This window comes from Argentina anserina, chromosome 5, assembly GCF_933775445.1.
Source record: "Argentina anserina chromosome 5, drPotAnse1.1, whole genome shotgun sequence".
Classification (NCBI taxonomy): Eukaryota; Viridiplantae; Streptophyta; class Magnoliopsida; order Rosales; family Rosaceae; genus Argentina; species Argentina anserina.
This window is the reverse complement of record NC_065876.1, coordinates 8,270,339-8,295,116: the sequence shown is the minus strand read 5'-3', so window position 1 is coordinate 8,295,116 and position 24,778 is coordinate 8,270,339. Positions and strand designations below refer to the sequence as shown.

The 24,778-nt window shown below is 38.7% G+C and overlaps 1 protein-coding gene across 1 annotated transcript; it reads left to right on the top strand.

Moving 5' to 3' along the window:
* Window positions 1–401: 401 nt before the first annotated feature.
* LOC126795433 (uncharacterized) lies at window positions 402–16,847 on the top strand. The gene is made up of 4 exons (XM_050522273.1): window positions 402–591; window positions 16,221–16,351; window positions 16,537–16,707; window positions 16,839–16,847. The coding sequence occupies exons 1-4, from the start codon at window positions 402–404 to the stop codon at window positions 16,845–16,847; spliced, it is 501 nt and encodes a 166-aa protein (XP_050378230.1).
* The last annotated feature ends 7,931 nt before the right edge of the window (window positions 16,848–24,778 follow it).

Below are 24,778 nucleotides of genomic sequence, written 5' to 3'. Positions count from 1 at the left end.
AAATGTCAATCAATCAATGGAGGCATTGAAGGGGAAGGGAAGGAGACTAAAAATTTGGGACAGAAGATTTTCTTCCCTACAAGCCATGCCAGTTATTCATTTTATTGTGTCCACTTTGACTTGGCAATCAGTATATGGAAACCACGAATTAGATCAGTCTATCTTGCTCTTAGCATTTTTCCGACTTCCTCGCTACCTGGAACTTAATTTGGGGGTTACTTTGACTTGGCGATCAATCTTTCATGGCTACAAAATCATTCTGTACGTTATTACAATTATATAAGCTAGTCATTCATCTCTTACATTCCATCCTTGTCTGAGACTCGATAGTCCTCCTTAAACTTTGTCGTCACTCAAGTTTTGATCGATTGGTACATTTTCATCTTTGTAAAAGAAAACAAATGGCTCGAGGGGTCCTTGAGGTTACAAATCATAATGGAAGAAATCTCAGTAACCCGGAGAAAGAGGCCTCTTTGCTCATCTTTTCCTTTTTATCTTCTCTTATAGTAACTTCTGCTGTTTATGAGACAGGTAAGATATGTTGCATCGTCTACTACAAAGATCAGCAGAAGAGGACCGACGCCATATACCGTAAGTTATCCTTCTTTTTTCCTTTTTTTTAATATCCCTTATTTTTTGGTATGATATATATTCATAGAACTCTCTCTGTTACGGGAGCAAAATCCGGGGGACCGAACTTCTCGTAGCATTGTATTCTGGTGTGTCAACTCAGTGAGACCTTCACACAATAAGTCTAAGTCAAAGGGTCAGCGGTGCGCCGGCCTTCGACCATCTGAAGCTTAAGTTAATATCCGGTGCGAAATAAGTTTAATAGGAATACGTTACCTCTTTTAGGTCATTTAAACAACCTATTTATAGGTGCACTAGGGAATGTGCATGGCCATTCTCTCGATGTGGGAATGCGTGCCAGTATGTTGTATCTATCTCTGAAGGCGAACCACCGTGGGTGGCGTTAATGGCAATACTCGAGCAAGCAGAGGGGTTGCGGGATCGGCATGTCTGCATGCTGGGTCTTCCAGGTCTCCGGTCGCCGGTCTGGGGACCGAAGCAGGAGGAGATTAAACCAGAGATCACCCTATTCAGGGGGTAGCGTTAACAAGTCCCCAGTCGAGGAGATTCCTTAGGTGGGTTGGGTGGGGAGTTTCATATTTTCATCTCTGGCGCAAATATCCGAGTTCAAATTACTTGGGATTCGGGCCGGTCTATCTGTGGCCATAGAGAGTGATCTAAGACCCCGGGGCTAGGCACATGGGTTAACTAGCGCGTTTAAGGCGTCCATGGATCTGGCGTGACCTAGGTATGTCAGGGTCAGCATCTGACCGCCATTTCTTACATTTCATTCTTCTCTAAATTTTGTCCTCACTCACCTTTAGATTGATTTGTACATTTCATATTTCTGTAGGAAAAAAAATGGCTTGAGGGGTGCTTAATGTTTTTGTTGGTGGTGGAAGTAATCTGAGTAGCCCGGACAAAGAAGGTAAGTCCGATGCTCTTCTAGTTCTATTTTTTTAAATGCTAGTTCTATTTTATCTTGTATGTATAAAGTTAAAGTAGATGAAATCAAGAGAGAAATAAAACCAGAATTTGTGTATATACTTGATATTCAACTATCTATTACAAACTTATGGTGATGTTCTTATATAGAGATGATAGTACAATTATTCTACCAATATGCAATTGAGAATTTATTGATGCATTGAACACATTGGTAGTTTTGTCAATGGTAAAGATTTGTAGACTTGTATGTCAAAGATTGTGTGTTATTGTTGGTGTGACTTCTTTGTTGGTGTGCTATGTTGTTTCACATGCTCATCTTTAACATTCCCCCTCAAGTTGGTGCATACACATCAATCATGCCCAACTTGCTAAGTGAATCATAAAAAGCTTTTTTGGAAACATCTTTTGTTAATATATCTGACAGCTTCTCTTGTGTGGGAACAAAAGGAAGCTGATGGGATTGGCATCTAGCTTTTATCTCTACATGTTTAGTGTGATCATGTTGTACTAAATTTTGTGAGATATCAATTGCTGCCCGGTTGTCACAGTACAATTTCATGGTACTTTTTAATTTGACACCCAAATCAAACAACAGGTTTCTCAGCCATAGTAACTCACACACACCATGAGCCATACCTCTGTACTCAGTTTCCGCACTGGATCGTTCCACAACTGTTTGTTTCTTGCTCTTCCATGTAACCAAATTTCCTCCCACAAATGTGAAGTAACCTGATGTTGACCGTCTGTATGTGATATTTCTAGCCCAATCTGCATCTGTGAAGCCACATACTTCAAGATTATTGTTGTGTTTAGAAAACATCACTCATCTCCCTGGAGCTGACTTCAAGTACCTTAAAATTCTCACAACACCATTCATGTGATCCTCACGCGGATTATGCATGAATTGACTTACCACACTTATTACATATGCGAGATCTGGTCTAGTATGAGTCAAGTAAATCAATCGCCCAACTAGTCTATGATAACGAGCTCGATCAGTAGGTATCTGATCTGGATATTGTGCTAAATGATGATTTTGCTCAATATGAGTGTCAACAGGTGTGCAATCTAACATGCATGTTTTTGCCAGTAGATCAAGGATGTACTTTCTCTGACACAAGTAGATCCCTTCAGTTCCCCTGGCTACCTCAATGCCTAAGAAGTACCTTAGTTCACCCAAGTCTTTCATCTCAAACTCCGAGGCTAACTGTTTCTGTAATCTATCCATCTCCACAGTGTCATCACCAGTTATTACCATATCATCAACATAGATAATCAAGGTTGTAATCTTTCCTTGTTGATGTTTGAGAAACAAAGTATGGTTGGAATTACTCTGTTTGTAACCAACCTTCCGCATGAACTGTGAGAATCTTACAAGCCAAGCATGAGGTGATTGTTTGAGGCCATATATGGATTTTCTTTTAATTTGCACACAAAGTTACCAGGTGATGCAACTACATATCCAGGTGGAAGACTCATGTATACCTCCTCGGTCAACTCTCCATGAAGAAATGTGTTCTTGACATCAAATTGCCGAAGTGGTCAGTTTGAACTTGCATCCAATGAGAGCAGGACCCGAATAGTATTCATTTTAGCAACGGGAGAAAAAGTCTCATCATAGTCTATACCATATGTCTGAGTGAACCCATTTGCTACAAGTCGTGCTTTATACCGGCTCACTGATCCATCGACATTATGTTTTACTGTAAACACCCAGCGACAACCTACAACATTCTTTTCATCTGGTAGAGGAACAAGTTCTCATGTATTGTTCTTCTGCAACGCTTCCATCTCTTCCTTCATTGCTTTCTTCCATTTTGGGTCATCCAATGCATCCTGCACTTTGTTAGGTACTAATACAACAAAAATTTGATTCACAAATGATTCATATGACTTGGATAATCTTCTAGTGGACATATAATTGGCTACTGGATACTTCGATTTGGCTTGTAGAGTATGTTCATATCTTTTAGCTGACTGACCACGAGTAGACCTATTTGGTAACACATATTGACCACTGTTAGACTCACTACTACTGATATCAGTAGACAGACTAACCTCTTAAGTATGATCTTCAGTACCAGGGAGATGTGAGTCAAGGGTAGGAGTGATGACATGAGGGGCCGGTTCTGGTACCTGGATGTTTGGAGGCTCGCAATCGGAATATTCTTTGAGAGTTGATGAGTTAATAATTTCAACTGTATTCGTCAAAGGTTCACTCTCCTGAATGAATTCTTCTAATTCCTCCCCCTCTCCATGATACAACTCTTCGAAATATGAATGATCCCCCTGGAGAGTTGTATCAGAAGAGGTAAAATAGCTCATATCCTCAAACAAAGTAACATCTATAGTGACATAGTACTTTCTAGTAGGAGGATGATAACACTTCTACTCTTTCTGATGTCCTCTATATCCAACAAACACACATTTGAGTGCTCGAGCATCCAACTTAGATCTTTGATTTTTAGATACATGAACAAAAGCAACACAATTAAAGACACGTGCAAGAAGATTGTGAAATGAAGATAAGGAAACATGGGATGCAAGTACCTCAAAGGGAATTTTTCCTGATAGGACATTAGACAGAAGACGATTGATGAGATGGGAAGAGGCTAAGACAGTATCGCCCCAAAGATATTTAGGCATATGATCACTAAAGAGAAGAGAGCGAGCCATATCAATCAAATAACGATTTTTCCTCTCTGACACTCCGTTTTGTTCAGGTGTTTGTGGACATGTAGTTTGATGAATTATCCCATGAATTTAAAAAACTCTTGGAAAACATGATTAACATATTCTCCCCCGTTGTCTGAATGAAAAACTTTAATTGTACTATTATACTGTGTTTGAACAAGAGTACAGAAAGCAACAAAAGCTGAAAAAACTTTATCTTTAGTTTTAAGAAGGACAACCCATGACAATCTCGTACAATCATCAATAAACAACACAAAATATCTCATACCCGACACAGTAGGTTCACTAGAGGGTCCCCAAACATCAGAGTGAATAAGCTAAAAAGGAATGACACTTTTATTGGAAATACTATGAGAGTAAGTAGTACGGTGGCTTTTGGCCAAAACACATGTTTCACAACGTAAAACTGACTCATCCACACCATTAAACAAAGTAGGCATGAATTTCTTTATAAGACTAAAAGATGGATGCCTTAAACGACGATGTCATAACCAACTTCACTTAGCTTATTAGATGTTAATTTCATGGTAGCATGGGACTGTGCTCCTAGTTTCTCTCATGCGTATGTTTGATCTAGATGGAACAACCTGCCCCTTAGATACCCCCGACCAATTAACTTCCTGGTGAGAAGATCCTGAAAGATCACATACATGGGATAAAAGTCACAGAGCATTTAGATTCAGTATTCAACTGTGGAACATATATCAAATGATGAGCCAAGTCTAGCACATATAACACATTAAGAAGCTTTATTGTGGGAGTGATACGGCCTGACCATTTTCCTAAAACTGGAAATGCCTCACCATTGACATTAGTAACATATGATACTGATGGAGGAGATAATTTAGCAAAATAAGATTTATCATAAGTCATATGATCTGAAGCATCAGAATCAATAATTCATATATCATAACCAACAAAGTTAGAAATATTTAAAGTCATACCAATCTTACCACGATCAGCTATAGAGGCTGTAAGAGTAGCTTCACCTACTGTATGATGATCCTGATCGGTTACACCATAGAAATATGGTTCTTGGACCAACTGAACAGCTGCTTTCGCCTTAGGATAATAACCATGTTTCTTCGGTTTGAGATGCGGGTGCAGCTTCCAACAAGTCTCTTGAAAATGGCATGAATCATCACAGTAAGAGCAATGAGGACGGGGACGATTCCCAAAACCAGGTGGTGGTCCTTGCTGATGAATTGGAACTGAATTTGATTGCTGAAAAAGTGGTGCTAGAGATCTCGCTTGAACAGTAAGACTAGAAACTTCAACTTGTGCTTGGTTTAGACTTTCTAGTTGAGACTCATCCTGAACAGATATATGTGAAAGTTGTAGTCAGGCTAGGGGGTTGTGTCATTCTGAGCAGCTCTCCTTTAACATTGTTATGCTTTGCATCAAGACCTCTCAGAAAATGGTGAATTTTCTCAAGCTCTTTTTCTTTATGGTACCAAACAATATCCTCTTGATTTTTGATCTTGCAAGGACGCTTCATATCAATCTCAGCCCAAATATTTTTCAGTTTGGTGAAATACTGCGCCATTGGCTACCCATTTTGTTGCATTGCTGAAGCTGTGCACATTAACTCATGAACTTATATGAAACCATACTCATTAGTGTATAGGTCTTCCAATGTCTTCCAGATTGCCCGTACAGTATCACATTGCTCCACAAGGTCTACTATGTCCTCATTAATGGCTTTCTACAAGACTGACATTACAAGACCATCATCATTTTCCCACATAGTGTAGGCATCAACATCATCTTCACTAGGGGCTTGAATTATCCCAGTTACATGCCCCATCTTGTGCATTCCTCGGAGATGAGCTGTCATCATTCTCTTTCATTTACGGAAATTGGTTCCATTGAGTTTGACTCCCCCAAATGAACAACTTTCAGAATTCTTAACAGATACTTCAAACTTCTAGACCTCATGGGGTTTAGAGTTTTCAATTCCATCGCCCATCGTAAAATAATAAGTAAATGAGTAGTTATGCAGCGGAAATTGGTTATGCGACGTTCTTAACATGTTTTTACTTCAATTTGTACTTTGTTTAGCTCTTATTGTTGTACTATTGAGTCAATTGTGTCGTAGTAAGAGTCTTGGGCGGTATTGGATGCATTTTTGTGCTTACATGAGTTAAAAACGCATAATTGGTCTAGAGTCCTAGTTTGAGTAGGAATCCTTGTAGGACTAGGAAACCTAGTTGGATTAGGAGTCTTCATCTTTCTACGTTTTGGTCGCATTGGTGATATTTTAAGAGTTCTTCTTGCACTAGGAATCTTTGTTAGGTTTCGAAACTAATTATCTCTTACTTATGATTTTATTTTCTTATTTTCATATTAGATTTAAAAGATAATACTAGAGGAAAACAAGGAGAAGCCATGCACATGAAGTCCTATCATCAACAAGTCCTGCAACAATTAAATAGAAGAGATCATTAAAGAAAAAGAGATGGAGCCAAGTCATGCAACAATTAAATAGAAGATGATCATTAAAGGAATAAAACATGGCATGATTTAGGGAGACAAAGCATGTCATTATTATAGGAAGAAAGAGGCAAGTTCAAACCCTCACTCTAAACCTCTATATATACATGGCTTCACCTCTCAAATAATATAACTTCTCATTTGCATTCAAGAGCCAAAACTCTACCAAAATACTACGAATTCCATCTCCACCGAAATCACCATTGCAGACACACCTCCAAGGTTCCTACAACGTGTGATTCTCGAAACTCATCTCCATGGGTTTGTTCGTTTTTGATTTTCTAGAATACCTTATCTATGAAGATTGTAGTATGATGTTTGTGTGGGATTATTGTTTTGTATTATGAATCGAAATTTTCAGATTGTTTTATTAGATTTTTGGATCTTGGCCGAATTGATGGTTTCTTATAATTAATGAGTTTGTATTTCTATTGTTGTGTTCTAACCATCTTTCTCATACTATTAGATAATTTTTAGATATATGCATATGAATTTAGTGCTGAGATGCAGTCCCTAAGATTGTGTTTGAGTGCTAGATTCATCAACCATATTGACACAAATCGAATCATGCCCTAAGAGGTTCGGTTTGTGTTGATTAAAAGTGGTAAAAATTCTGGAAATTTACATGTGAAACCATGGTAGGTGAAGCCATACATGAAACATGTCTCCAACAAATATTTGATACTTAAATATAATCTTGTTTGATTTCTACTCTAAGAAAAAAAAAAGTGAAAGAAAGAAAAGTTTGTATTTACTTATACTAGTATTTCATACTTTGTAAAGTTACTAATAATTGTTCTTTTCAGGCTCATAAATGTCCAAGATTAGTGGTTGGTCCGAAGAGTTTAATGTACGCCTGAAAAGACTTCAGCCTTTAGCTCAGTTTGATAACGTTTCCATTGAGTCATATTTATTTCATGAAGAGAGAGACTTTGGGTTCATTTCGCCATTTCCAGGTTCATCAAGTTGCAGTGAGCTCAATCCATTGTTCTTTGAGGATCCAGAGTTAGAATTGTTGACAAGTCCGTGTCTTTTAGGCCAATTGAATTTCGATTTACCTGATCTAGTGCCCACAGTTCAAAGCCGAACAAAGAAAACCTAGTTCCAAAACCAGAAATGACATCGATCAGAGAGCAGAATGGCCAAGTAGAAGGAGCAGTTGGGGGGACATCATCCTCTAACATAGCGTACCATGTTCCAGAGGAGGGCAAGTTTAGACCACAAGCTCCACTACTCAATGTTCCACCTCCCAACGTGGCCAATACTCCTAATTATGATGAGATGTTGAGATCTTTAGCTGCTGGACAAAGTCAATTGAATACCGTGACTCAAACTTTGGTGGTGGGTCAACAAGTGAATATGAGGAGCTAAAAATGCATATGGCCCAGGTAGTAGACTTCATGGGCCATTTTTCTGAGCAAGGGAAGTTGTCAAGTGGTGTCATACCTAATCCAAAGAATGAGCAAGCCCAAACTATCATGACAAGGAGTGGGCTCGAGCTAAAGGAGCGGCCTAGTGTTGCTAGGAAGGCCCAAACGGCCCATGTTCTTGAGGAGGGTGATGAGATGACTATGATGAATGACTTAGAGAAAGATCCAGCTACCTCCACGAAGGAGAGTGTCCCAATCCATGAAGCACACAAAGGTACAAATGCTAACTCAAATGAATTAGTTAAAACTAATCATATTTCGTATGTACCTTTCCCTTCTAGGTTTGCAAAGAGCAAGAAGGATAAATCTGATGAGGAGGTGTTGGAGGTCTTTAGGAAGGTGCAAGTTAACCTTCCATTATTGGAGTGTATCAAGCAGATCTCAAAGTATGCGAAATTTCTTAAAGAGCTTTGCACTTTAAGAAGACAAATTAGAGAAGAGAATGTAGTGAAGATGAATGAGACAATTTTAGCTGTCCTCCAAAGGAAGCTATCCCCTAAGATGAAGGATCCGGGAAGTTTCTTTGTCCCATGTAAAATTGGTAACACATTATTTGATAATGTTATGCTTGATCTAGGTGCTTCGATAAATGTCATGCCATATAATGTTTATTAATCACTAGGATTAGGACATTTGAAGAATGATAATGTGATTATCCAATTAGTAGATCAATATAATAAGTACCGTAAGGGGTATGTTGAGGATGTCATTATGCAGGTCAGTCACTTGATTTTTCCTGCAGATTTTTATGTGCTAGACATGGAGGTATCACCCTTGTAGATAACTCCACTGCTTTTGGGGAGACCATTCTAGAGGACTACAAGGACATGCATCGATGTTTCAAATGGGAGTTTGATGGAGATGTTATCAGCTTCAACATTTTTTAGGCAATGAAGTACCTAGTTTCTAACCTTAACTCGTGCTTTTCTGTAGATGATTCTATTGCACATATTATTTCAGAGACGTTGGAAGCATAATAATTAGTTATGGAGCAAGGGGCTGGATTTGACAAGCATGGGGACCGTGTCCCAGGAGAGGAGTGGGCTAATTTTGAGCCCAAAATTTTCGAAATAGTGAATGAGCTTGAAGTTCAACCATACAAAAGGTATCCCTCTTTCTTGTTGATTCTCATTTCCACTAATAAATTGTTACCATCTGTGGACAGTTGGTGGATTTCACCAGTGCAAATTGTGCCTAAGAAGAGTGGAGTGTCTGTTGTGAAAAATGAGGCGAATGAGTTGGTACCCCAGAGGTTGGTGACCGGTCATAGGATGTGCATTGATTATAGGAAGTTGAATGCTACAACACGCAAGGATCACATACCTTTTCCGTTCATGAACAAAATGTTGGAGAGATTAGCTGGACACGAGTTCTATTGTTTTCTAGATGGGTACAGTGGGTACAACCAGATATGCATTCATCCGGAGGATCAGGCTAAGACGACATTTACATGTCCATTTGGCACTTTTGCCTATCGACGCATGCCTTTTGGGTTGTGCAACGCACCAGGTACATTTCAACGATGTATACTTGCTATTTTCTCCGACTTTATCGAAAATATCATTGAGGTCTTTATGGATGTTTTAGTATTTATGGCAAAGACTTTGATGCATGTTTAGAGAACTTAGAGTTAATCTTGAGAAGGTGTGTAGAAACTAACCTTGTGCTTAATTGGGAAAAGTGTCATTTCATGGTGATCAAGGGATAGTTTTGGGACATATTGTATCTGCTAAGGGTATTGAGGTAGACAAGGCTAAGGTTGATATTGTGCGTCACTTACTCTCTCCCACAACTGTGAGAGAGGTTCGTTCTTTCCTTGGTCATGCATGATTTTATAGGAGATTCATCAAGGATTTTTCATATTGCAGAAGGAGGTGTTGTTCATATGGAATGATACATGTGAGAAAGCGTTTGTGAAATTGAAAGAGTTGTTGACTAGTGCACCCATCATTTGTCCTCCGGATTAGAACTTGCCCTTCGAATTGATGTGTGATGCTTTAGACTATGTAATTGGGGTAGTGTTGGGCCAAAGAAGAGAAAAGAAGCATGCAGTGATTAACTATGCATCTATGACTCTTAATGAGGCCCAAATAAATTATTTGACTACGGAAAATGAGCTTTTGGCTGTAATCTTTGCTTTAGAAAAATTTCGATCATATCTTTTGCATTATAAAGTTATTGTGTATTCTGACCATGCAGCCTTAAAATATTTGATGACTAAAAAAGATGCTAAGCCCAGGTTGATCCGGTGGATACTATTGATTCAAGAATTTGACCTTGAGATTCGAGATAAGAAGGGAAGTGAGAATGTGGTGGCTGATCATTTGAGTAGGATCGTGCGAGATGAGGATAGAGAGCCACTACGTGAGACTTTCCGAGATGAGCAACTCTTTGGGATGAAGGTAAGTGTGCCTTGGTATGCAGACATTGTCAATTATTTAGTTACTAAGAATTTTTCTAGTACACTTTTGCATGCTAATAAGGCTAAATTGAAGAAAATGGCTAGACATTATATGTGGGATAAACCGTATTTATGGAAACAATGTAGTGACCAAGTCATTAGGAGATGTGTCCCAAAAAATGAGCATAGGTCAATTCTTAACTTCTGTCATAATGAGGCATGTGGAGGTCATTTTGGGCATCGTAGAACAGCTTTGAAGGTGTTGGAATGTGGATTTGGCCTACTATTTTCAAGGATGCATACATGTTTTGTGTTTCTTGTGATAGGTATCAACGGATACGTAAGATTGGTCCGAGAGATCAAATGCCCCTTACTCCTATTATTACTGTCTAAATTTTTGATGTGTGGGGTATAGATTTCATGGTCCATTTTCTTCATCTAGAGGTTTCTTATATATCTTATTGGCTATTGATTATATGTCAAAGTGGGTGGAGGCAAAGGCCACCAGGACTAATGATTCAAAAGTTGTTGCAGGTTTCTTGAGAACTAACATATTTTGCAGGTTTGGAGTACCACGTGTTTTGATAAGTGATGGGGGTTCTCATTTCTGCAACCGGACAATTGAGGCGTTGCTCAAGAAGTATGAAGTGACCCACAAAGTTTCGACACCATATCATCCTCATACAAATGGCATGGCAGAAGTGTCCAACAGAGATATCAAGGGAATTCTGGAGAAAACTGTAGGTCCAACAAGGAAGGATTGGAGTATGGGAAGGCATGTCACCTTCCAGTGGAGTTAGAACACAGAGCATGGTGAGCGGTGAAGAAGTTCAACATGAGCTTGGATGAAGCAGGTCTACATCGAAAGTTGCAGCTCAATGAGCTTAAGGAGATTAGGAATGAGGCTTACGATGCTTCGTGGATTTACAAGGAGAAAACTCGTGCTTACCATGACAAAATGATTAGAGGAAAGAAGTTCCAAGTAGGCGAGAAAGTTCTGTTATTCCATTCGATGCTTATGTTGTTTCCAGAGAAACTTCGTTCGCGTTGAGTTGACCCATTTGTTGTTACTAACGTATTTGCTCATGGTGCAGTTGAGATTCAAAGTGATACAATAGAGAAGACATTCAAGGTGAATGAGCATCGACTTAAGCCCTACTATGAGCCATTTGAGGAGCACACGTATGAGGAAACAATTGTGAGAGATGCGCCTAACGGAGAATGAACATGAGAGAGTATAGGCTGAGAGACTATAAAACTGAAGCGCTGCATCTGAGGCAACTCTTTTCAACCGTATCTGTGGATGAGTCGTTTACGGGAGTTTGAATTTTCTAATCCATTCACTCTTATGGTTGAATTGTATATGTGTTAATATGTGATCTTATTCTATGCTTGTGAATTATATTCTTACTATTGAGCTTATATTGAGGACGATGTAATTTTCTAAGTGTGGGGTAGGGTTGCAAGATCATTGATTGTTTGCTTTTACTTTGATTTATTGTTTGTGTCATGATATAAAGAAAAAAAATAAATTAAAAAAAATTGTATTGCTTTATTGAGTCTTAGGATGCCCCTAAAGTCTATGATGATTATGTCTCTAAATGCATAGATGATGGTTTTGCATTTCATATGAATTAAATTGTAGTTTCATTGATGATGTGGATTTGGTATGAACATGTGAGATTTGGATTGATTGATTATGACATACATGTTTTGGTCAGTTTAAAGTCCATAACAACCTGTGAGTTTTTGAGCCTATATGTACTTTATTCATGAAATGTAATATGAAATTTCGTGGTTGTTCATGAAACTCACTATTCTTTGCATATTCAATAACTATGTGTTATAACTTTTAATTGACTCTAGAATTTACTAGAACTCACTTTTGTGATTGTTGAAACTTTTAAGTCATAAAATGCTCTAATTTTGAAAAGAATTTTTGGATAATTTCTAAGAATACCACCACTTTAGCCAAACAGTCATGTATCCTTTTATGTGTCATGTTTGGGACCCCTTAATTGAACCCCATTTGAGCCTACATTGAGCTTTTTCTTCATCACCTATGTTATCTTCATGCTTAGTATAGTTACATCTACCTTGTCCTATAAACTTGGCAGAATTCTTGTTGAGTTGATGCAAAAAATAAGTGTGGGTGGAAGACATTTGAAAAAAATCAACAAGTTTTTAAGCAAGCATTGCCGAGAAAAAAAAACAAGAAAATAAAAAGAATGATGAACTCGGTAAGAAAAGAAAAAAAATGATATGTTGTCTTCCATTTGTGATTTGGAGTTGAGTTGTAATTGAATGTCTAAAAATTTTTACTTGACATTTGTCCATGTCCACTTTGTGGTTAGAATGATGATTATGCCCAACTTGTTATATTCGGCCCTTAATGGTGTGTGGTGTCATAAGGATGATGTTTACTCTGTTAAGTCTATAAGATTACCTTTGTGATTCCTTGATATTCCATGCCTTTAGCTAAGCCTAAAAATTTATCTTATCTAATGATCCTAATGATTTTTAAAATGAGCAAATCTTGTTTGTGGAGATGATCACAAGAGTTGAGCATATGGTTTTGGTCAATTTGTGCACTTAGTTGTTAAATGAGGTTTTCCTCTGTTATTCACAAAGTGCTTTCATTTTTTGAAATATGCAAGTTATTTGATGCCTTAATATCCTTTCTCTTGCATATACTTGTGTGTGAATGATAACCATGAATCTGAGTGAAAAGAAGAGAGTATGCCTTGTGATGAGGATTAGATTGACAAAACATATTAAATGCTTATTGTCTCGTATCTAACTTATTCATACTATGAAGCATGTTTATGCAACTTGGAATTTATGTGCTTACATTCAAATGCTTAAACTTGAAAGCTATGTGTTTTGAGATTCTGAGGCAATCATTTAGGGGCAATAATGTTTTGTTTAGTTTTGCTAAGGGACTAGCAAAAGCCAAGTGTGGGGTAGTTGGTAAGAGCACTTTGTGCGACGTTCTTAACATCTTTTTACCTCAATTTGTACTTTGTTTAGCTCTTATTGTTGTACTATTAAGTCATTGAGTCGTAGTAAGAGTCTTGGGCGGTATTGGATGCATTTTTGTGCTTACGTGAATTTAAAACACATAATTGGTCTAGAGTCCTAGTTTGAGTAGGAATCCTTGTAGAACTAGGAAGCCTTGTTGGATTGGGAGTCTTCATCTTTCTAGGTTTTGGTCGCATTGGCGATATTTTGACAGTCCTTCTTGCGCTAGGAATCCTTGTTAGGTTTTGAAACTAAGTATCTCTTACTTATGATTTTATTTTCTTATTTTCAGATTGGATTTAAGAGATAATACTATAGGAAAACAAGGAGAAGCCATGCACATGAAATCCTATCATCAACAAGTCATGCAACAATTAAATAGAAAATGATTATTAAATGAATAAAGCATGGCATGATTTAGGCAATAAAGCATGACATGATTTAAGGAGATAAAACATGACATTATTATAGGAAGAAAGAGGCAAGTCTAAACCCTCCCTTTTTCCTCTATATATACATGGTTTCACCTCTCTAATAACATCACTTCTCATTTGCATTCAAGAGCCAAAATACTACCTCAAAACATCCTTCACCAAAACAGCAAACCGTTCTCCCCCATATTTCAATTCCATCTCCACTGAAATCACCATTGAAGACACACCTCCAAGGTTCCTACAACGTGTGATTCCCGCAACTCATCTCCATGAGTTTGTTCGTTTTTGATTTTCTACAATACTTTGTCTATGAAGATTGTAGTATGATGTTTGTGTGGGATTATTGTTTTGTATTAAGAATCGAAATTTTTAGATTGTTTAATTGGATTTTTGGATCTTTGCTAAATTGATGGTTTCCTATAATTAATGAGTTTGTATTTCTATTGTTGTGTTCTAACCATCTTTCTCATACTTTTAGATAATTTTCAGATATGTGCATATGAATTTAGTGCTTGGATGCAGTCCCTAAGATTGTGTTTGAGTGCTAGATTCATCAACCATATTGACACAAATCAAATCATGCCCTAAGTAGGTTCGGTTTGTGTTGATTAAAAGTGGTAAAAATTCTAGAAATTTGCATGTGAAACCATGGTGGGTGACGTCATACATAAAGCATGTCTCCAACAAAGATTTAGTGCTTAAATGTAGTCTTGTTTGATTTCTACTCTAAGTGTTATTGAATTCGATTGCATGCAAATTTAGATTAGGCCCTAAGTCAATCTAAATGTTAATTGAATTCTTGCATGATTAGATGATCTCTTAAGGCTCTAATTGTGTTGGTGTCTAAAAAGGATGTAATTAGTCGAATTAGAATGCATGATAGGTTCGAACTTGTAATTATGTGGTGTAGTGGTGAATTTGGTTAAGTTTGTTAAAGATAAGTCGATCATGTAAATAGTAATTTAGGTTTTATTTTAGTAGTTAATAATTAATCTCAAACCCCCCCCTCATTATTTGTTAACACTAAAAGTTTAGAGTTCCCTTTAATTCCCCGGACTGAATGATCCCTGCTTATTTTATACTAACGATAACATTTTACAGGGTTAATTATAGACGTTTTAATTAACAATCTATCAAAAAAAAACTAAAATTTACGGAAATGATGAGTGACCGATGCGGGTCGGGTTGTTGAAGATGACATTAGATTTGTAAACGGAGTGACGCCGGAATGAAGAACCCGGGCTTGAGACGCTAGTGGAGGAGGGACTAGGTGCTGGAGATGCGCAGAAGATGCCGAAATGAGAATGCCGAACTGGAGATGCACTGCGGACATGAGAGAGAGAGAGAGAGAGAGAGAGAGAGAGAGAGAGAGAGAGAGAGAGAGAGAGAGAGAGGACCGTCGTTCTAGTAATAGAATACGACGTTGATGGATTCCAACAGGTGACGATGATGAACTCTAATGATTGGATTTCTTAAATTCCAGGAAATTAGAAAAGAGAGACAAGAGACAAAGTCCTCTCGGATCTTTGCTCTGATACTAAGTTAAACTAGATGAAATCAAGAGAGATTAAAACCAGAATTGGTGTATATATTTGATATTTGACTATCTATTACAAACTTATGGTGATGTTCTTATATAGAGATGATAGTACAACTATTCTACTAATATACAATTGAGAATTTATTAATACATTGAACACATTGATAGTTTTGTCAATGGTAAAAACTTGTAGACTTGTATGTCAAGAATTGTGTGGTATTGTGCTTGTATGTCAAGGATTGTGTGTTATTATTGGTGTGACTTATTTGTTGGTGTGTTATGTTGTTTCACATGCTCATCTTTAATATATAATATTTAATTAACCCATTTTGGGAACAAAACATATATACATGATGCATCTTCTGTATATGGGATACGAAAAGTATGTGTCATCGTCTACTACAAAAATCAGCAGCAGAGGACCAAAGCCGTATACTGTAAGTTATCCTCTTTGTGTTGTACTACGTACAAAGGTCTCTCCTGCTAGTTTCTTTCATTCTATGATTAGTTGCTGGGTGTAAAACGTCTTTGGGGAAATTAAACCGTGTGAGCTCGAGCACATCCTGCTAAAATTGTACTTACTAATAATATTCGTACGTCTTTTCCCTTTTGTTTGGAGAATAAATACCAGTAATTGACCTATTGCTACGATATATGAGTATATCCAAAATAAAAGAACATTTCTGCAGGTGATGGGCCTAATCCAGAGTGGCATGAACAACTTCAGTTGGAGATAGATGATGGTATTGAAAATCTTCGGGTTCGGGTACATGACGGGGATTATGTTACAGAAGAGGAAGTTGGAATTTGCGAGTATGTTGTATATAAATTACACGTACATACATACAAATATTTATATATGTTGTTTCGATATGCATGTTAAGGCTGAAAATTTGCAGGAAGTACTGTTTATACATTATGTTCTAGAAACTGAACGGCAGAGATGTGTGTGTGTATACTGTTGTTATTTTAACTCTCTCTTTTTTTTTTCCTTTAATATTAAAGAATGATTTTCATTCTAAGTTTCTTGTTTTAACAATTAATGCAGTAAATCATGCATTAGAGGGTCAACTTGAGACGGGGGACGAAGCGCAAATAGAAGCGACTGAATATGATGTATGGAGGAATGATGAAGCCTATGGACAAATTATTGTTGCCCTCTCTTTTCGTTCAGCGGTAATTTTGGATTGATGGTTTAGCAATCAGCATGTCCTTAATTAATCGGCTTCTTTACTTCCTAAGTTCCTATTCTCTATTTCGCTATGGCAATGGCAGTAGTTTACATATTTATTCTCCTTGTTTTTCAGGACGAGTAATGATAATCATGATCTGGTGGATGGGAAAAATAAGTATGCAGACCAGTACTGATTACTTCGTGGTCCGATGATACTACTAGTATATGCATGTGTTATGGAAATGGAATAAAACTAAGGAGTGAAAAATAGAACACTGATTAATATATGAAGATTTCAGCTTTTCTGGTTTTGGAGAATTCAGCTGTGCGTTGCATCACCAATACATTGTAATAACAAGTCTATTATTCTTTTCTGAGCTTCCACTGTGCTTAAGCATTGTATTTATCACAGTTAACTGCCGGACGTCTTGACGTGTATATATAATACGTGTACGTATTATACAGACATTTTATCATATTGTCAAAAAGTTCGGCAAATATTCAGTTAATTATTACAAGTTCAGTCATTAACAACAATCTTATGAGAATCATGTAACGACCCCAAAATTTCGAGCTAAAAAAAAACTCCAAATTCTAAAGTCGTTAAACACAAAATAATCTCAAATAAATCGAAATCATTAAGTGTATCAGCGGATCAATTCTGAGTTCTCAATACAACTCAGAAAACCAATTATTACAACCAAAATTTATAATCCATACATAAAATGGAAATGTAATAATCCTCACAAATCACTCACAAATCTCAAAAATAAAATTACACAATCTCGCACACAAATCACGTTAAAACCTCACCACAGTAGGATGCGAACGACTTCAAGCCTCTGTAGTCGTCACTCAACCTCCACTAATCAGCACATGCGGAATTATCCCCTACACCATCGAGTTGGTGCACCGGGATTGTAAACACAAACCCGGTAAGCTTATAGCTCGTATGAGTAAAAATCAAATATAATTCGCATATCAAAATATACGAAATATCACAAAACAACAAATATAAATGACCTCATGAGTCAATGGACAGCCCATCTGGTTGTCCCAAAGAAAAATGAAATGAAGCGCTCATGAGAAAATTAAGTAACCCTTCTGGTTACCCAATGCATTTATAATACGGGTACCAAGAACGCTGGTACACATCTGTTACCCCTCTCGTAATACACCGCTGATATTGGATAGCCACCCACTACCCAACATCCAAAATAAACTGAGTACCCATGAGCAGATAACCACCCGTTACCTCACATGCAGTATTAAGGCAGACAGACTAGAGCTCTAACTGTATCGTAACTTTCGCCCGGCCAAAGGCTAGGTTTCGACTTGCCAAACACGTACAATAATCTCACATCATATTGTACCAAAAATCAGGTCCGAAGACAATTCACATTTTAACAATCTCAATGTTAAAAATCACGTACAATAATCTCACATCATATTGTACAATTCAAATCACATGCTCAATATAATCACAATAAAATCATAACAGTATATTATATAGTAAACTATATATTCGTACTTATTTACCATTTATACAATACATATATAGTCCACTATATCTTATACATGTCATATTTCACCACACATGCTCAATACACAAACTTCCGTCATCGAATGACCATTTCTAATGAATTAATAACAGTATATAATATAATGAATTATATATATATATATATGTACTTATTACCATTATACAGTATATATGTAATCCACTAAATTGTATACATGTTGTAATTCATTAATTAATACTCTTGCAAAATCTTGAATCACCGCGGGGTAGATTCGTAAATATGTGAGATTTTACTCACCTTATCGACTCGAGCGTAATTCCACAATTCCCGATGATAATTCCTTTCCTCGATTTAACGATCACCTTGAAAAGATAAGAAAAGAATTTAGAATCGTTTCGTAAACCTTTAAGTGCCAAAACAGTAATAATCGGTTACTGTTCAGCAAATTTTTGATTTTACGAAGTTACTGTTCAGGGTTACTGTTCACTGTTACTATTCACAGTTACTGCACAAATATACCATTAATACGTATTTCTGTACGTATAAATATTATATACGTATTTCTGTGCGTATAAATATTATATACGTATTTCTGTGAGTCTCACTACCTCATCCACATATAGTTTCCCAAGCACGTCCACTGAGTACTTCATCGACACTGGGAGAAAATGAGCCGACTTCGTCAACCGATCGACAATCACCCATATGGCATCGTGACCCTTCTTCGATCTAGGCAATCCGGTCACAAAATCCATAGATATCTGCTCCCACTTCCAAAGGGGAATAGTCAGTGGTTTCAACATGCCAGCTGGTCGTTGATGTTCTGCTTTCACTTGCTGACATGTAAGGCACTTCGATACAAACTCCGCTACATCCTTCTTCATACCGTTCCACCAGAATTGTCTGCAAAGGTCCTTGTACATCTTGTTGTTCCATGGATGAACGGTATAACGTGATCGATGTGCCGTACGAAGGACCTCTTCCCGGAGATCATCACAATCTGGAACACACAATCTTGCCCCAAACCTCAACCCTCCATCGGGTCCAACTCACCACTCAGAAGGGCACTCATCAAGCGTATCAAGTACAAGATCTGCCAACTTAGCTTGAGAGAGTCGATCCCGAGCCTGAGCCTGTATGATCCTCGTGATCAAAGTGGGTTGCACCGTGACACTACCAAGGAAAACCCTTGGTTCTCCTCCCGATGGTACTAAATCAAACTCCGATGCAGTTTCGAGCATGAACCATTCCTAGACCATAAGTGAGGCCACCACGCCTCTCGGTTTCCTGCTCAAGGCATCGGCCACCACATTTGCCTTCCCTGGGTGGTACTCTAATGTGAAGTCATAGTCCTTGAGGAGTTCCATCCATCTCCTCTGCCTCATATTCAGCTCCTTCTGTGAGAACAAGTACTTCAAACTCTTATGATCTGAAAAGAGTTGAAATTTCTCACCATACAAGTAATGTCTCCAAATCTTCAGGGCAAATACAACTGCCGCAAGCTCTAGGTCGTGTGTCGGATAATTCCTCTCATGAATCTTCAATTGTCTCGAGCCATAAGCAACAACTCCTCCATGCTGCATCAACACACAACCCAAACCTTGGAGCGAAGCATCACTGTAAATGACATAGCCACCACCACTAGAAGGAATTGTCAACACTGGAGCTGTGGTCAGTTTAGTCTTTAGTTTGCTGAATGCTTCCTCACATGCATCCGTCCACACGAACGGAGTATCTTTCTTGGTCAACTTGGTCAATGAAGATGCAATACTAGAAAACCCCTCGATAAACCTCCTGTAGTATCCTGCCAAACCGAGGAAACTACGTATCTCTGTAGGGTTCTTTGGACGACTCCAATTCTTTACTGCCTCTACCTTTGATGGGTCCACTAGTACTCCATCTTTTGAGACAACATGACCAAGGAATTTGACCTCTTCTTTCCAGAACTCACACTTCTCTAGCTTGGCATACAGTCTCGCCTCCTTTAAGGTCTGCAACACTGTTCTCAGATGCTCCACATGTTCTTCTTGTGTCTTGGAGTATATCAGAATGTCATCCACAAACACCACTACGAACTCATCCAAGTACGGACTAAACACTTGGTTCATCAAACTCATGAAGACAGCTGGTGCATTCGTTAGACCAAATGGCATGACGACAAACTCATAATGTCCATACCGGGTCCTGAAGGCTGTCTTCGATATATCTTCTTCCTTCACTCTGAGTTGATGATAACCGGATCTCAAATCAATCTTAGAGAACACCGTAGCACCTTTGAGCTGATCGAACAAGTCATCAATCCTAGGTAAGGGATACCTATTCTTGATGGTCACCTTGTTCAGCTCTCTGTAGTCCACACATAACCGCAGAGAACCATCTTTCTTCTTTACGAACAAAACAGGTGCTCCCCAAGGTGAAACACTAGGTCTAATGAACCCTTGGTCTAATAGCTCATCGATCTGCACCTTCAGCTCCTTAAGTTCATTCTGCCCCATTCTATATGGCGCCTTTGACACAGGTGATGTACCGGGTACTACATCAATGCAGAAATCTACCACTCTTCGAGGAGGTAGCCCCGGTATCTCTTGGAACACTTCACCAAACTCAGATACTACCACAATGTCTGCGATAGATACTTTCTGATCCACTGACTCCACATGTGCCAAAACTCCTGATCTCATGGCGTTATCAGACTTGAGGCAACGATAACGAAACACTGGCTCTCCGGGTCTATGAAAGGACACCACCATGTCAAAACAATCAATCACAGCATGCTGTGGTCTCAACCAATCAATCCCCAAGATCACATCATAAGTGTGGTCCGGAATCACAATCAACGAAGCAGAGAACTCTCTACTTCCAATCAAAATAGGACAAGCTTCGCAGATTGTCTCTAACTCAAGTGACACTCCAAGGGGTGAAGTGACACATAAGGCGTCCCCAAGAGGTGTAGGGATCAATCCTAGCATCTCTACTACCGAACTAGCAATGAATGAATGCGATGCTCCCGTATCGAACAATACTCTAGCAAGGTAGTCAAAAAGTGATAATGTACCTTCCACCCCTGTGTCTCGCTGACCCACTGCGAACACTCTAGCTTGGCCCGCTGGTAGCTGTCTCTGCGGCCGTTCCTGTCTAACCGGAAGTGGTCGAGTACAATCTCGAGCTATGTGTCCCACCTGCCCGCACCGGCGGCAGCCTGCTCTCTTCGGTTTCGGACATGCTGAGGCGTAATGTCCCATCTCATTGCAGCCATAACACCTCACTGCTGCTAATGGTCTGACTGGTGCTGCCCTGATAGCTAGGGGTGGTGCCCTGGTCGGGGCCTGATAGTGGGGTCTTGGCCTCTTCCTTGACCTATCCTTCGGCCCTGAGCGCTCGCTGCCTGTATAGATTGCCTTGCCTTTCCCCTTTGCATCTCTGTTCCCCACATCACCTGCTTGAGTCTTCTCTGCTTGCTCCAAGCTCATAGCACTCTCAAATATCTGCTCCCTAGTAGTCAAGCAAAGGACTGATATCATGGTCTTGTACTCTTGTTTCAGCCCACGTAGATACTTCTGAGCTAAAGCAGTCGTACCCATAGGCTTGACATACCGATACAGCTGCGAGAATCGAGCATCATACTCTCTAATGGTCATGTCTCCCTGTACCAATGCCAGAAACTCCAACTCTAAGTCCTCCTGTACTGAGGCTGGAAAATACTTCTCTCGAAATATGGTGGTGAAACCTCCCCATGTGAACGTAGACACATCCACAGTCTGTCTCATGCTCTTCCACCAATCTAGAGCATCACCCTTGAGAAAGAATGTAGCTATCTTTCTCTTCTCAATCTCTGTGCACTCTATCATCTCAAAATAAGTCTCCATACCCTCGATCCAATGGTCAGCTACCATATGATCTAGTCCCCCATGAAAGGTCGGCGCTGACAGTGCACTAATATCCTTGATCAGCTTCAACACTCGACCGTCATCTCTAACCGCAGGAGCTGGCTCAACCTGCTCCTCCTGTGGAGCAGCCTCCTCATAAAGGTTCTCCACGTTGCGGACTCGACCTGTGGTCCTACCTCGACCTCGGCTTACCTGCTCTTCCTGTGGAGCAGCCTCCTCATAAAGGTTCTCCACGTTGCGGACTCGGCCTGTGGTCCTACCTCGACCTCGGCTTCTCGCCCGTCCTCGGCCCTGTCCCCGGCCCTTATCAGCGTTCATCACCTTCAAACAACGAAACACTTAGTCAACACTTGTGAAATCTCGAATTCAACTAAAACAGATTCAATAGGTATTAACATGAAATTTCAGGATAAGATGAATCATCGAAGTATCATCACGACACTTCTCGGAGGACCAAACCATTAGGTATGGCTCCTAAAACACTCTCGCGTACCCAACGACATATCAATACCGAGGAGCATGTGATGGGTGCCCGCCTGCAGTCGGATCATCGCTCCCGGATGATATTGATAATCGCCAAATACGCACTTAGGCTCTGATACCAACTGTAACGACCCCAAAATTTCGAGCTAAAAAAAAACTCCAAATTCTAAAGTCGTTAAACACAAAATAATCTCAAATAAATCGAAATCATTAAGTGTATCAGCGGATCAATTCTGAGTTCTCAATACAACTCAGAAAACCAATTATTACAACCAAAATTTATAATCCATACATAAAATGGAAATGTAATAATCCTCACAAATCACTCACAAATCTCAAAATAAAATTACACAATCTCGCACACAAATCACGCTAAAACCTCACCACAGTAGGATGCGAACGACTTCAAGCCTCTGTAGTCGTCACTCAACCTCCACTAATCAGCACATGCGGAATTATCCCCTACACCATCGAGTTGGTGCACCGGGATTGTAAACACAAACCCGGTAAGCTTATAGCTCGTATGAGTAAAAATCAAATATAATTCGCATATCAAAATATACGAAATATCACAAAACAACAAATATAAATGCCCTCATGAGTCAATGGACAGCCCATCTGGTTATCCCAAAGAAAAATGAAATGAAGCGCTCATGAGAAAATTAAGTAACCCTTCTGGTTACCCAATGCATTTATAATACGGGTACCAAGAACGCTGGTACACATCTGTTACCCCTCTCGTAATACACCGCTGATATTGGATAGCCACCCGCTACCCAACATCCAAAATAAACTGAGTACCCATGAGCAGATAACCACCCGTTACCTCACATGCAGTACTAAGGCAGACAGACTAGAGCTCTAACTGTATCGTAACTTTCGCCCGGCCAAAGGCTAGGTTTCGACTTGCCAAACACGTATAATAATCTCACATCATATTGTACCAAAAATCAGGTCCGAAGACAATTCACATTTTAACAATCTCAATGTTAAAAATCACGTACAATAATCTCACATCATATTGTACAATTCAAATCACATGCTCAATATAATCACAATAAAATCATAACAGTATATTATATAGTAAACTATATATATTCGTACTTATTTACCATTTATACAATACATATATAGTCCACTATATCTTATACATGTCATATTTCACCACACATGCTCAATACACAAACTTCCGTCATCGAATGACCATTTCTAATGAATTAATAACAGTATATAATATAATGAATTATATATATATATGTACTTATTACCATTATACAGTATATATGTAATCCACTAAATTGTATACATGTTGTAATTCATTAATTAATACTCTTGCAAAATCTTGAATCACCGCGGGGTAGATTCGTAAATATGTGAGATTTTACTCACCTTATTGACTCGAGCGTAATTCCACAATTCCCGATGATAATTCATTTCCTCGATTTAACGATCACCTTGAAAAGATAAGAAAAGAATTTAGAATCGTTTCGTAAACCTTTAAATGCCAAAACAGTAATAATCGGTTACTGTTCAGCAAATGTTTGGTTTTACGAAGTTACTGTTCAGGGTTACTGTTCACTGTTACTATTCACAGTTACTGCACAAATATACCATTAATACGTATTTCTGTACGTATAAATATTATATACGTATTTCTGTGCGTATAAATATTATATACGTATTTCTGTGCGTATAAATATTATGTACGTATTTCTGTATGTATAAATATTATATATGTATTTCTGTACGTATAAATTTTATATACGTATTTCTGTACGTATAAATATTATATACGTATTTCTGTACGTATACGTACTGTTTAAAAGTAAATACAATCTCAGTAAATAAAATTTACTAAATTACCCTTTTACAAATTACTTTTTACATTTACTGAAAGTAATTTATATTTACATTTACCGAAGGTAAAATTTAATTACATTTACCGTCGTAAATAAAATTTACATTTAAGTAAATTACAAAAATACCCTTCTGTCAAAACTGAGCACACCGCCGCACACGACGGCGTGTGTGGCACACGCGCCGCCTCCGGCCGGCCGCGCGTGGGGCCCACGCGCCGACGCCAACCAAGGCGCGTGTGATGCCACCGCCGTGCCTAAACTCTCCCCCTCCTCCTCCTCTATCTTCCTACGGCCTCCGCCTACCCCTAGGCTATCCCTAGC

Bases quoted from the DNA above. Each gene is read 5' to 3' on its own strand.
- LOC126795433 (XM_050522273.1), top strand. From the start codon at position 402: ATGGCTCGAGGGGTCCTTGAGGTTACAAATCATAATGGAAGAAATCTC. The intron at 592-16,220 runs GTAAGTTATCCT...ACATTTCTGCAG, and splicing joins GAGGACCGACGCCATATACC to GTGATGGGCCTAATCCAGAG. The intron at 16,352-16,536 runs GTATATAAATTA...TTAATATTAAAG, and splicing joins TTGGAATTTGCGAGTATGTT to AATGATTTTCATTCTAAGTT.